At 36.8% G+C, this 15,524-nt stretch overlaps 1 protein-coding gene across 1 annotated transcript; it reads right to left on the bottom strand.

The window, feature by feature from the left end:
* Nucleotides 1–986: 986 nt before the first annotated feature.
* Nucleotides 987–2,018, bottom strand: LOC127966144 (C3a anaphylatoxin chemotactic receptor-like). Its single transcript, XM_052566964.1, has one exon. It carries the CDS (start codon nt 2,016–2,018, stop codon nt 1,110–1,112), a length of 909 nt encoding a protein of 302 aa, XP_052422924.1. The 3' UTR covers nt 987–1,109.
* Between the last annotated feature and the right edge of the window lie 13,506 nt (nt 2,019–15,524).

The following is a 15,524-nucleotide window of genomic DNA, read 5'->3' as shown; positions in this document are numbered from 1 at the left end:
CAAAATGTCCCTCTTTAAGAAAAACATAATGATTTGCTATTTTGCCATCATATGAGGCATGTCATAAATCCTTTGCATCACATGGGTCAAACACATGTAGGTTCTCAGTATTTTAAACTTATATTTTCCTTGTCAAGCTCCATTAAAAGAATATGAATATACTGCTCACTATTTATACTACAAAAGTATTACTTCTGCACTGATCCAGAATCAGGTCACTTTTATGAAATTTTACAGAAAGTTTTATAAAAATGAACATTTACACATTTATTTTATTTGATAATGCATTTTGCATGCAGACCTTTCAGTCTGTCATCTCACATTTAATTTACCAGTTTCTCCTGAATAAAAAAGAAGTTCCTCTTTTTCCTAAGTTTCTTAGCAGTTGCTGGTTTTAGTAATTGCAGGTAAATGTGTGTCACTACTGATGAAATGTTCATATATATTTACAGCAAAGTATTTGCAATCTTAAAATCTGTTATATGTCATTGAATTTAACACATGTCTCCTTGTCACTTTCCTGTCATGATGAAAAGGAGGAAGTTGTTTTGTTGCAGCCTCCAAACGTGTCCTCATTTTCAATAAAACCAAACAATCTAATTACAAATTAATTAAAGGTTCAGTGAACATTACAGTAATGATAACATTTAAATTTTTGCATTTTATATTTAAAACAATGTTTATACATCATGCACTTTTCTTCTGAGTAATCAACTACAAAACTCCGTAACACTAAAGTAGAAAAACACCAAAATGACTAAATCACAGAGATAAGGCAATTTATATGTTATAAATGTATAATGTTTTTGTTATATTCACAATTACAAGCTTTAAATTACATTTTCTTCTTCATGAATTATGTATAGAATTAATTAATCAAGCATCAGTATTCAATCACTGTGATGTTAAGCTTTGACGATAGTTCACAAATCACCAATCACTGAAAATACATCAACAATACAGAGAGAAACACAAGGGATGATGAATAAGAGTTAGATGACTTGCTGATTTCGAGTTGATGAATTTCAAAAAAAATAATTAGAACAACATTATTAGAATAGTAATAAAAATAAATCAGAAACCTCTGTATAAATGAGCTGATATCTTCACTACACTGAGTGTGTGTGTTGAGGCTGTGTGGACCGTGATGCTTGTGTTCCCTCCTCAGAGAAAACTCTTTCAAAAACACGTCTTAGAGAAAGTTTAACATTGCTCTTAAAATCCTGCCCCATGAAAACATACAGAATGGGGTTCAGACAGCTGTTGAAATACGCCAAAGAGATGGTCAACGGAAACACTGCCCAAGCCACAGAGGAACTGGATTTCTCTCCGTACGTTAATAACAAAACTACTATGTTATATGGCAGCCAGCAAAGAAAAAAGGCCACGATTACAGCAGACATGATACGAAACGCTCGTCCAGAGTGAAAATGACTCCTGCCTAACTTGTGTGCGATGAATCCGTAACATGTTGTGATGCATATGAGAGGAACCAAAAAGCCTATCACAAATCTAATGATGCTAAAACTTCTATACAATTCAAAATCGTCAGCATAATTGCAGTCTGTTTTGTTATTTACTGTGTAAGTCTTATGTAACATAAAAGGCACACAGAGAAGTGAAGCCAGAATCCAAGCCGATACACAGAACAGTCGTGCGATGAACAAGCTGCGATGATTGTGAGCCCAAACCGGTGTGATCACCTGAGTAAACCGATCCAGACTAATCAAGCTCAGTGTGAAAATGCTGGCAAACATGTTGATGAGTATAATGAAGGGGAAAATCTTGCACAGTACGGATGCGTACGGCGAGAGATCAAAAGCGCTCTCGGTCACGATGAAAAGAGTGGTAATGCAGCAGATCGCTAAGAGGTCAGCAATCGCTAGATTGAGAAACCATACTGTATTAACAGTCCTCTTCATCTTCAATCCAGCAACATACACGACAAATGCATTTCCAGGAACACCGAGGATCAAGGTCAGGCAGAAGAAGACCAGAGAAATCTTGTTCATCAGCATTTTAAAACATTCCAGACAAAAAACTTCATCCAAGTTATTATTGTTATAATCAGTCTGGTTCATTCTGCTTGAGTTGCTGCTGTCCATAGTGCTGTGCTTGTCCTGTAAATATCATATATTATCAATGTCAAACATTTAATCATTCAGTTAGCAGATTCTTTTATGCGAAGTGACTTATGAACAATGTTCCCTCTAAGCTGTGCAGTCCCAACAGAAGGAATAATGTGTGACAAGCACAATAATATTTCGGGAAAGCCTTTTGAGAGAATTCTAGTAAATGTGAAATAATTGCAAATAGTTGCGGATGAAAGAGCTCAACACAAGAACCAATGCAGTGTGGCTTGATTAAGTGCTGGAAATAGCAGATGATGTGCACAGAACAGTAACAAAACTATTAGACATTTACAGGTGTAGCAGTGTGCAAACTCTAATATACTTTTGTTTTAAATATTTATAAAAAAACATTTGCTTTTTTATAAATTATAAGACTAATAAAAAGTTGATCTCAAAAAGATAATTCTGCTTCATTTTTAAAATATTAGCTATATATTAATTATATTACATTATATTATTATAATTGAGCATTGAACTGTTCTATGTCAGGGTTTTTTATTATTATTTTTTATTAGAGTTTCTTGGTGACCCAGCACTGTAAAAAATACTTTCTCAGGTAATCTAAAACGAGAGAACTCTAAAAAGATTCAATCAAGTATAAAAAACATTACAGTTAAAAGTTACAGTTTATTTGTGTGTGCGCTGTACAGATATAAAGGTATAAAACATGTTTTTGCTCAGGCTGCCGAAATGTCTAACCAATAGAGAAAAGTTTTGCTCAACAAGAAAAAAACAAAAGAAAATAGTAGGAACATTGCTTAAATGTATGGAAAATAAGCAATTAGAGAAATGCAACTATTCAATATTATTAAACAATGAAAATATTTTTAAATAAACATTAATTTAAATTGAGTTTAACTTGAGTTTTTCAGATCAAATACTGCTTTACAAACTTGTACTCACCTCACCAGCTGATCTGTACTAACTAGTGATAACTTTCCACTGCTTACTACTTTAAGCAATTGTAAATTAAAAGAACCTCAGATACTTTGATCTCCTGAGAAACAGACATACACGGACACCCTGCAGAGTGGAAGTGCAGGAAATGCCTCTCTCATATATGCATTTAGTTCTTCCTTCCCCCTGCTCTGATTGGCCAGCTGACCCAATACTTGTGATTGGCCGAACACTACAAGCACTCATCAGAAATGTAATGCTCCTTTGCATAATTGCGAGTTTCATCTTTCAGAATACATGTAAAACCGTTAATAATGTCCTTAGTTTTACCATCAGTTCAAGCCTAAAGAGTCAAGTCACCATTATTTATTTAATCATTGAATTCAGAGATGTCGTATCTTTGCAATAATTTGTAATCAAGTCAACAGTATCGCTGTAAATGAAGTGACCCCAACTAAGCCAGAGGCGACAGCGGAAAGGAACCAAAACTCCATCGGTGACAGAATGGCGAAAAAAAACCTTGGGAGCAGGGCCGGCTCTAGGTTATTTGGTGCCCAAGGCAAGAGAGCCCCCACCCCGGAAAAAACAACTGCTTGTGCGCAGCTTTCATAATACAATACGTACATTTAATTAAAAAAAATTTTTTATATAATTCTGCAATTTTGCGCCACGTCCAGCAGATGGTGCCCCAGGTGGCTGCCTGTGTCGCCTGTCGGCAAAGCCGGCCCTGCTTGGGAGAAACCAGGCTCAGTTGGGGGGCAAGTTCTCCTCTGACCAGACGTAACCAGAAGCTCAATTCCCGTCTGCAGCAAAGTCAGATTGAGGAACAGAGTTGCGTGACAGACACAGTGACGCTCATATGTGTTTGCAGTACACAAACCACGGATGGTTAAGACAGCTGACTCCACTGTGTGACCCTATCAAATCAATGGATTTCCAGCACAAAAAATTAATTAAATTCATTAAAAAAAAAAGGATATCCTTGTACACCTATGATCAGCTGTTTCTCCATTTTGGCTTAGCTTTCAATTTTGTTACAAGAAAGGCTGTGCATGACCAGCAGTGCACTTGCTGCGTTCTGAAAAGTTTAAATGTTTCTAATTAAATTTTCTACCTGTTAGATTGTGTATAATTTACGTCTACACCTAGATAGCCTTAAACTTACCCTTTACAATAATTAATAAGAGAGATGTCATGACAAACGTTTATCGGTCATTTGAACATGACTGAATCCATTCAATGCGCTTATTTTCATTACGCAGAACTCTTTAAGTGAGTCTTTTTGTGAACGTCACTAAACAAATGTGTGTGTGCCACGCAAACCAGCAAAAGCAAAAGATAAATATGCAAATATGTAGGCCAAATAGAAAATGTATCTGTATGTAAGTTGATTAAATTAAATTAAAATTAAATTTAAAATTTAAATTTATGCATTTAGCAGACGCTTTTATCCAAAGCAACTTACAGTGCATTCAGGCTATCAACTTTTACATATCATGTGATTATTTTATGTATCATGTGATTATTGGCCTACTCTTGAAAGAGAACTGGTTTGGTTTTTGAGAGACTGAGACGCGCAGCGCGGCTGTTTGATTGGTGAGCGCGCTGTGCTGTGCTTATTCCATTTGTATCATATCGGTAGACCAAGGTTTAAATCATTGCCTTTTAACTAATTTTATATACAAATAATAGAACTTGTATGATGTATTATTATAGGTGATATTACTCTTGCCAAGCTCTGATTTATGTGAGATGGACGGAGAGGCAACAGCAATGTGGTGTCTGATCTTTTCACTCATAAAGTTTACGTTCAGTCACTTCACACTCGTGACTCGTAGAGGTATGTGTATAATATTGCGCTGATCCCCTGGCTCAACTCTTTAAACCTTGGATTGTTTTGGTTATTTTCAATGAGTTTGTGTATATGCTCTGCTCTAGCAGTTTTTAGAGCCTGTTTATAGCTGGACATACTGCTTTTCCATGCAATTCTAAAAACTTCCAAGTTAGTTTTTCTCCATTTGCTTTCAAGACTACGAGTTTCTTTCTTGAGAGAGTGAGTATTACTGTTATACCATGGCACAGTATGTTTTTCTCTAACCTTTTTCAATTTGATTGGGGCAACAGCTTCTAATGTATTAGAGAAAATAGCTCCCATGTTGTCAGTCATTTCGTCTAATTCATGTGTATTTTTGGGTACAAATAGCAGTTGAGATAGATCAGGCAGGTTATTTGCGAATCTTTCTTTGGTGACTGGAACAATAGTTCTGTCCAGACGGTAACGCTGAGACATATAGTTAATATCAGTTATACGCAGCATGCACGATACAAGGAAATGGTCTGTAATATCATCACTTTGAGGTACAATATCTATAGCAGTAAGATCGATTCCATGAGATATAATTAAATCTAGTGTATGATTAAAACGATGAGTGGGCCCGGTGACATTTTGCTCGAATCCAAAAGAGTTTATTAGGTCAGCAAACGCAAGTCCTAATGTATCATTTGTTTTCAACGTGAATCAACGTGAATATTAAAATCTCCCATGATTAGCGCCTTATCAACTGTAACTAGAAGGTCTGAGAAGAAATCTGCAAATTCTTTTAGGAATTCTGTATACGGCCCTGGTGGTCTATACACAGTAGCCAGAGCAAGAGATACATTAGATTTCTTTTGCATGTCTGACAGTGTAACATTTAGCAGAAGTATTTCAAAAGAGTTAAACCTGTATCATGTTTTCTGGGTAACATTGAGAATATCACTATATATTGTTGCAACACCCCCGCCACGACCAGTCTGACGGGGCTCATGTTTATAACAGTAGTTTGGTGGAGTAGACTCATTTAGACCTAAATAATCATTTGGTTTTAGCCAGGTTTCAGTCAAGCAGAGTACATCAAAACTATTATCTGTGATCATTTCATTTACAATAACTGCTTTGGGTGTGAGTGATCTAATATTTATGAGCCCAAACTTTAAAAATTGTTTTTGTTCATTTACATTTTTCTGGTTTAATTACGATAAGATTTCTTCTAGATCCTACATTGGTAACACTTTAGATTTGTTTCTTACTTACTACATAACTTATAAGGAATTATTGAAGAACTAACAGGTGATTATTCATTAACACTTAACTCACTACTGTTAACTACTAAGGAAGATGTGTTAATTAATCAGTATGGAATATAATTTTATGATTATGTTAAGCAACAGTTAACTAATCAATAACTAATGTATTCTGTCATACCTCCTGAAGAACTACTATTGATTATCTACTAGTTAGGGTTCAAGAAAAATAACTATGAAGTAACTACTAATGAACAGTTTTACACAATTACATTGAATTGTGACCCTTTCATATAAATGCTATTAGCAATAATAGTAGTAGTATTAAAATGCAATATTAATAAATGCAATACACTTTATAGAGGTTTTGCCTATGTAGCAAATTGTTTTGTGAGTGTGTTTTGTAAGAAATCACCATCCAGTAGGAACCCCACCATGACTCCAGTGCCTTGCGATAACTTACCTTAGTTTTTATATTTTATATACAGTACTGTATGTGAGCCTCCTCAGCATATACCACATTATATATATATATATACCAGGAAAAGTGAAAATACAGGTACCCAATTTGCAATTAATAAAGAATTATAAAATAATTATGCAGGACTTATTTTGAACCTGAAACATTAGGCCGATTCTAAAGTGAAAATATTGGGAACCCATTAGTAATTAATAAAGAATTATCAGATAATTCCTGAAGAATTACTTAGAATCTGAAACCGTATTCTAAAGTGAAAACATAGGGAACCCATTAGTAATTAATACTTAATGATCAAATAATTCTGAAAGACTTATTTTGAACCTGAAACATTTTGCAATATTTTGCTCTGCGATTTTCTCCTATCCAATGAGTGGCATTAAAACCATAGATACACAAAAGCACAGTGTAAAATTACAAATCACATCTGTTTTATTTGTTTGCTGTACTCCATATCTTTAGAATCCAGATGTTTGCAAGGAACATATCCAAATTCAGCCCTTTATCAATCGATCTTCATCTTCATTCTCAGTAACAGCGACCGTCACACAGTCAAAGCCCGCGCTCGTTATGATATGATTTGAATGTGAAAATAGCGCCAGTGCGCCACCCTCGAGAAACGTTACGACACGGTTTACGGCACTGATATCGAACTCTCATTGGTTCTCACCTAATTCGTCACAGATTGCGACATGCCGTGTTTCAGTTGATAGACATTTGAAATCAGTACTATGCCAGTGCGCCTTCACGGAGAGAAGACAGATTCATAATTTCACGGATTAATAAATTACATTATGCTCTGTACCTTATAAAAACTATTACCTCCAGAGAGGACTGCGACTGGAACTCATTATCATTTGAACTACTTTTGGTACCACTTTTGATCTTTTCGCAAAAAAATAAATGATTAATGTTATGTTTGTTTGTCTGTTATTTGTTTATTTATAACAGTAACGTTATGTAGTTTTAAGAAATGGTTATTGGTAGGTTTAGGAGTAGGTGTAGAATTAAAGTTAGTGGCTCAAAATAACGTTTTAATGTTATATTTTTACTAAAATTGTGTTTTATTATGTTTTATTCTTTTAACATTCTGTATAAATTGGGTAGGTTTAGGTTCGGGTGGGGTTACGCATTTTTCTATGGATAACTGACTGGTCAGAGAACACGTTCTATCTGTACGTATTTTAGGTTGTTTTTATGGAACCTGTAATTACGTCCAGATAATACCTAAACAACACTGTAAATTCGTAAAGGCACATACGTATTGGACGGTTTTAATTTACGTCTAAATATGTACGTTTTGATTGTGAGATCAGGCTGAATTAGATAATTCCTCAAGAATTACTTCGAATCTGAAACAGTATTCTAAAGTGAAAACATAGGGAACCGATTAGTAATTAATAAAGAATTATCGAATAATTCCTGAAGAATTAATTAGAATCTGAAACAGTATTCTAAAGTGAAAACATAGGGAACCCATTAGTAATTAATAATTAATTATCAAATAATTCCTGAAGAATTACTTAGAATCTGAAACAGTATTCTAAAGTGAAAACATAGGGAACCCATTAGTAATTAATAAAGAATTATCAGATAATTTTGCAGGACTTACAGAATTCTAAAGTGAACCTAGTAAATAATAAACTACATCATTTTGACTAAGAACAACCTATAAAAGTAATCATAAACTTTGTAAAATACTCTCATCTGTTTATTTCAGATGAGAACATTTCTTAATACAGCATATTTTATTCCATTTTAACATGTATACTGCCCACTAATTTAACAAACATTTCATAATCAAAAGTTAAACATTTAGAAGCAAACAAAATCCATATTTAATTTCCATTATAGGCTAATAATTGGGCTGTAACAAAGTTGCTACTGTAGTAGTACTTTGTACTTGTCCTTTTACTCAAGTAATTTTGAAAATTAACAAGCCTACTTATAATTTTACTGGATTAATATTTTATTGGGGTATCTGTACTTGTACTCAAGTACTTGATTTGTGGGACACAGCCTGGTTATTATAGTGTTTTTTTTTTTTTTTTGCGTATAACTGTTCAGAAGTAGTTATTTCATAGTTATTTTTCTTGAACCTTAACTAGTAGATAATTAATAGTAGTTCAGGATTCAGGAGGTATCACAGAATATATTACTGATTAGCTAACTGTTACTTAACACAATCATAAAATTATATTACATACTGATTAGTTAACACATCTTTCTTAGTAGTTAACAGTAGTGAGTTAAGTGTTAATGAATAATCACCTGTTAGTTCTTCAATAATTCCTAATTAGTTATGTAGTAAGTAAGAAACCCCTACATTATATTTATATTTTGACCTCACTATTCGGGGAACAGACACAGTCTTAATAGTTTTTACAGCGCAAGTACTTTTATCATTTAAGCGGGTGGAACAAAACTCATCATAATGGTTATTTGAGAATTGTCTTACTAGTCACATGGAGCGCAGTGTCCTGGAGATGTTGTCAGAGAGAAGCTCCGCTCCGACTCGACTGGGGTGTAATCCATCAGCGCAAAACAGCCAAGGACGCTCCCAGAAAAGATTTCAGTTATTAACAAATAGCAGTTTCTGTTCTTTACACCATGACAACAACCATTCATTTAAAGAAAAGGTCTACTGAACCTTTCGTGTCCTCGTCGATACGTGGGCAGTGGTCTGACACGATGATCGTCGCTGCGGGTGTCGTGCTGCGAACCGTCTCGATCAGGCTCCTGAAGTCCCTCTTCAGCGTCTCCGTCTGCCGCAGCATGGTGTCGTTAACCCCGGCGTGAAGCACGACCGCTCTGGGGCTCTAGTCGTCCTTCAGGATCGCGGGTATCTGCACAGAAACATCGAGAACACGAGCACCAGGCAAACAATGAGTGTGCACTTTACCTTCGGCTAACGTAGCACGGATGTGTCGGACGATGGAGTCTCTGATGATCACAGCGTCGCGTCTTGTCTCACGGAGGGCAGCGAAGCGGTTCCAGATTGAGATCTCGAAGGCAGGAGGGGGAGAAGTCGTCGCCAGGGGCCCGGCTCGCGTCTTCCTCTGTGGATGCACTCAGGGTCCATGGTGTCCCGGCGTCGAATTGAAGGACATCTGGGAAGATCGCGTCCTGGGTGCATCGGGCCTGTGCAGAGAAACACACGGAGTAGACGTGGTTGGACTGTTAACAGCACGCTGTATACTTACCCCGGACTTGTGAGCGTCAGCCCGGGATAATTCCAGCGCAGCTCTCCGCTCTCTCAGCTGGGTCTGCCTCACCTCGAGGTCATGAATCTGCTTCCCCACGGCCTCAAGCTTGAGCTGCACAGAATGCAGCTCGAGTGTGTCCCCACCTGCAATCAAAGGTAGACATTCATCCGCCATTAAAGCAAGTGGCAGTGAGTACAGCAGTTGTAATGTGTGTAAATAGAGTATTGGCAATGTAAGCGCAGTTAGCTGAAACCACGCTGCTGATGCTAACGGGCTATAAGCTAATAACAGACCCGGGAGATCAAAATAAAACTAGTGATAGCGAGGCGCTCTGATTGTTTTTGTTGTAGAATACAATGGAGGATATATTCACACTTTATATAAAAGGAAACGATGGTGTATAACATTTATTTTTAAGTTAAAAATAGTCTATAAAAAGAATATAGTGACGGAGCTCAAATGCAGTACAGACGCCAACAACAAACCTATAAAATATAAATAAAGAACATAAAAATAATTTGACCCTATGGCTCCAAAATCGGTCCTAATGTGTCCTGCAGAGTTTAGTTCCAACCTTAATTATACGCACTTGAACCAGCCATTCAAGCTCTTAGACACACTAGAAACTTCCAGATAGGTGTGTTAAGGCCGGTTGGAGCTACGCTCTGCAGAGCATTGGCCCTCCAGGATCTAATTTGGAGACCCCTGTCCTACAGAGTTGTTACTTTGCATATGCTTTTTGATCATTACAAATAATAATGTAAAATTATTTTCTTAAATAGGGAGATAGGCATCACATAAATTATTAGTAGTAGGTTTTTTTTTTTTTAAGAGAATCCTTTTTTTCTCTCATTTGGACTCGGTCTTGACTTAGATTCAAAACTTTTTGACTTGGACTCAAACCTCTTTGGACTCGGTCTTGACTCTGTCTTGACTAGTCCTGGTCTTGGATTTGACTTGGACTCGACAAAGCTGGACTTGACTACAGCTCTACATAAAACTCTGCATTTAAATACTCCATTTCAAATACTTAAACTAATAACAAAACATACTTACAGTTGCTGATTCAGGAGCACCAGAGTGTCGTAGCAAAGTCAGAATTACCTCCTCTCCTAGGTTCACGAAACAGTTATCCATAAAATGTGTTTTCTTCCTAAATGCATCTACTTTTCAGAAGGACAAAAAGTGCTTTTGCTTTCACATAGTCAAAGTCACCTTTATTTATACAGCACTTTAATGCAAAATTACAGTTAAAGGCAGTTCATCATTGAATTCAGTGATGTCATCATCTCAGTTCAGTTTAATACTATCTGTACAATCATTTGCAATCAAGTCAGTGAAATCACTGTAAATGAAGTTTTCCCAACTAAGCAAGCCAGAGGCAACAGCGGCAAGGAATCAAAACTCCATCGGTGACAGACAACCACCAGGACAGGGAATCTGTATCTGGGGCTCCATTTGTCCTGAGACATGCCTCCAGTTTCTTAAGCCCCTTTCACACTGCACGTCGGACCCGCAATATTCCCATAACATTGCCTGGTCGCCTTCTGTGTGAAAGCAACCACGTCCCGGAATTGATTACTGAATCGAACCCGGGTCGGGGACCTAGTAACATTGCGGTAATCGATCCGGAACGAGTGCTGTGTGAACAAAAGCCAGATCTAATTCCGTATCGAAGTGATGACGCGCGTTATCGCGCGACTCTTTTACCGGCTGTTTTGAAGGAAGATCAACATTCGCGACGAAAACATATGTGCAAACTGTAATGAAGCAGAGATCAGCTAGTTCCTCACTTTCTGCGCTGACGCCGAGATCGTTTGCTTGCTTCAGTTAAAGTATAACGTGCCAAGCGTTGTCGACTCGTACATTACACGTCACGCGCTGATGTCACGTGTCGTTACGGGATCTTCAAGGGTTGTGTGTGAAAGCACGCACATATACCGGGTCATCACTGGCAGTGTGAAAGTGCCAAATCTAGCGACCAGAGAACAATTACAGGAACACTTTACCCCTGTATTTGCCGGAATGGCAGTGTGAAAGGGGCTTTAGTAACTGCCTGTAAATGTGTGTGTCTAATAGGGGTGTAATGGTACGCAAAAATCGCGGTTCGGTACATACCTCGGTTTTACAGTCACGGTTCGGTTCATTTTCGGTACAGTAAGGGAAAGAAATGCAAACATTAAACTGCAGGTTGTATATTACTATACTTTTAAAAAAAATACTTTTTAATAAAATATACATAAAATAAAAAAGAATAAAAAATAAAATACTGCTGCAAAGTTCTCCACTAAATAAAATACTCTCAGTCTCAAACCAATATCATATAATAAAACATAATTAAAAATATAAATAAATAATTATGATTACATTGCAGCACTATCAATCCCAGCTTGTAGGCCTTCTTCACCAGAACCGTGCCGTGCCTGCTGCTGTAGGTGACAGACCAGGCTCTTTTCTTCATGACAATATCTATACTTCATATTGAGCATAAATATAAAGCCTACTGATAAAGGACACCGTCAACAGTATTGACGGCAAAATAAACTGTTTGACAGGTGCAATATTTGAAAATCAATAATTACTACATTTTTTTTTATTTATTATATTTATATCTGAATTTATGTTAACCTATAGCTAGACTTTCAAACATCAAAGTGTCATGAATTAATATGTATTTGTGTACAAAATAACATATAAATATATTTTTTCCTATTCTATTTTGCCTGGAAATGCTTCCAACAGGCTTGCGTGTCGCGTGAAACATAGGTGTCGGTCCTATTTCTAGCATGCTCGCGTTTTCCGCGCGGATGCGGACGCAGGCAGTCTGCAAGCTGTAACCTGTTAAGATAGGATACAAATTAAAAACGGACACGCCACGCAGCTGAGACGTTTGCGCCACGCATCCAGTGTGTTGCCGGCCTTTAGAATCAGCTGCAGTGATTTGCACTGAACGCGGAGACTTCCGCCACTTAATATGTTCGTTTGGAAACATGAAAATGTACTTATTTTCCGCACATAAAATATTGCACTCCGTCATTTGGTACACACGTGCACCGTACCGAAAGCCCTGTACCGAAATGGTCCAGTACGAATACACGTACTGTTACACCCCTAGTGTCTAAAGATAAGACTGGTGTAGCTGAAGCAATTAGTCAGCAGAGAAGGCAGTAGTGAATAAGTGTTTGCTTAATACTTTTTTTATCTGTTGTTTTTTGTTGCAACATAAGCTAACTGGAAATACATGCCTCTACAGTTGTGGTTTTCCAGTTTTTTAATAGCGACCCTATTTTTTCTTTTTAAATTGACGCAACTTATACACTGGCATTCAAATGTTTGGAAACCCCTTGCAGAATTTGTGAAAATGTGAACAATTTTAGAGAGATCATACAAAATTAATGTTATTATATTTATTTAGTACTGTCCTGAGTAAGATATGTAACATAAAACATGTTTACATTTAGTCCACAAGACAAAACTTGGTTGAAATTATTAAAATAACCCCATTCAAAAGTTTGGGAACCCTTAGGCCCAATCCCAATTCCATTTTATACCCCTTCCCCTTCCCCTCCGCCTACCCCTTCCCCCTGTCCCTTGAAACTACTATGCCATCACATGTCATCATGTGTTGTCTAGCTCCTACAATACACACATATACTGGTGTGCAGTTGTACATTAGAGCCTTTAATTACCATTCTGTATTAATGCGCTGCTTACTGACACACACACACAGCTGCCCCACGACTTTTAGTAAATCAGTTTAAATGCTGAATCGCTACATTGTATTTTCCATCACAGAGAGGATGAAATAGCTCTTTTTAAGTAAACTCACTCTAAAAAAAAAAAGAAAAAAAGAGAAATGCACATCAATCTCTCTCTCTTTCTCTCTATCTCTCTCTCTCTCTCTCTCAATATTTGACAAAAGGGTTTAGTGATTTCTAAATATTGGGAGGACTTGCCCTCCTTAATGTCTACGATGGTTATCACCCTGACCAGGCAAGAAAATATGTTGTGGCACTATCATGTAGTCTATAATGATATGACGTTAGCAAATAATAGAGATTTTTTGCTAACATTTCTTTGAGTAACATGATTGTTAATATGAACTCACAATTGAATGTAACATAAAACAAATGATTAGTTTTCATAAAAATCTTTATTAATGCCCATGACTGTTTTCAATGACTGAGTCTCTTGCTTGTTCTGAACAGTTAAACTGAGCTCAGTTTTTCAGAAAAATCTTTAAGGTCCTGCAGATTCTTCCGTCTTCCAGCATCTGTTCCATATTTGAACCCTTTCCAGCAGTGACTGTATGATTTTGAGATACATATTTCACACTGAGGACAACTGAGGGACTCAAACACAACTATTAAAAAGGTTCAAACATTCACTGATGCTCCAGAAGGAAACACAATGCATTAAGAGCTGGGGAGTGGACTTATCATTACAAGCAAAGTGTGTTAGGTATAAACAGTGTTTTTCATATAATTTGCAAAAACAATAAAGTTTAAATGTATATGTTTATTGGAATGGTCATTAAACATTTTATTCATTTTTTGTAAAGATTGTTTAATATTAGTGCAAATAATTGCTAAAAAATAGTTTTACAGTAAAAAAACTTTAAAAGCGAAGGCAAAAGCAAAAAAATAATCAGTTACATCTTTAGACACGCACAATTGCTGACAAAACTGATAGCTCTAATTTTCAACCAAATAAACTTCCTCTTTTTCCTCACGACATACTGTACACTCTTAAAATAAAGTTGTTTACTGGCACCAATGGTTCTATGAAGAACTTTAAAAATCCATTGAACCTTTCAAATGAAGAAAAGCTCTTTTATAGTCAAAAAATTATTTTCTGAGATTTTAAAAATTTAATCAAAATGGTTCTTTGCAAGTGTTTTTGTTTGTTCCCTGCATTTCGAAGATGCTTGTTTTACAAACAAGGCCCAGTTTGACGACGGATTTGCGTATCGTTTATTTCTTAAGGATGATGCAATCCCAACGAAAAAGGGTTACAATCGTGTGTTGGAACCGCAGGCGGTGAGTAAAACTGCTTAAAATATCTCTGCCTCCTTGTTAGTGCGTCCCCTCCCATGCCGGAGACCCAGGTTCGAGCCCCGCTCAGAGCGAGTCGTTGCTGCTGCTGCTGCTTTCGTTCAGTTTCAGCCTCGGGATCTGATTCTGGATCATAAATATACGCTGAATCTGACTGTTAGCCATGGTTTGTTTTGGATGATGGTTTTTCGCTCAAGGTAATGTCACAGCTTCCAAACGCTCTCAACGCAAAAGCCTACTGGCGCTCGTGATTCTTTAGCTCCGCCCACACGTCACGCCTCCAGCCGGTCGTGTTTTTCCGGGAAAAATCGGTACAGACTATCTTTCTCTTATGAATATAATAAAACTAAAGACTTTTTGGAGTTATGAAGGATGCAGTACTACTCTATAGGTACTCAAGATTAACAGGATATTGAGTGAAAACGAGCATTTCACATCCCCCCCCCCCCTTTAAGATTACAAACAACGCCTGGTTTACATTTTGGAATTTTAGTATTTCGACAGGCAGCAACTAGTGATCACTTAAATCATCACAGAAGACACCCAGAGAAGAGAACTTATGAGGCACATTTGTTAAAATCAAATCAATCAAAGTAGACTTTTCTGGATTCTTAAGATTAGGTCTGGTGGGTAGATGGACTAACTGGGTAAGATTAATAGAGTCACAAAACCTTTTAAATTCATCAGAATTTGA

Source organism: Carassius gibelio, chromosome B10, assembly GCF_023724105.1.
Source record: "Carassius gibelio isolate Cgi1373 ecotype wild population from Czech Republic chromosome B10, carGib1.2-hapl.c, whole genome shotgun sequence".
Classification (NCBI taxonomy): domain Eukaryota; kingdom Metazoa; phylum Chordata; class Actinopteri; order Cypriniformes; family Cyprinidae; genus Carassius; species Carassius gibelio.
Note: the sequence above shows the minus strand (reverse complement) of the source record. Positions and strands in the feature narration are given on the sequence as shown.

Bases quoted from the DNA above. Each gene is read 5' to 3' on its own strand.
- LOC127966144 (XM_052566964.1), bottom strand. From the start codon at position 2,018: ATGCTGATGAACAAGATTTCTCTGGTCTTCTTCTGCCTGACCTTGATC.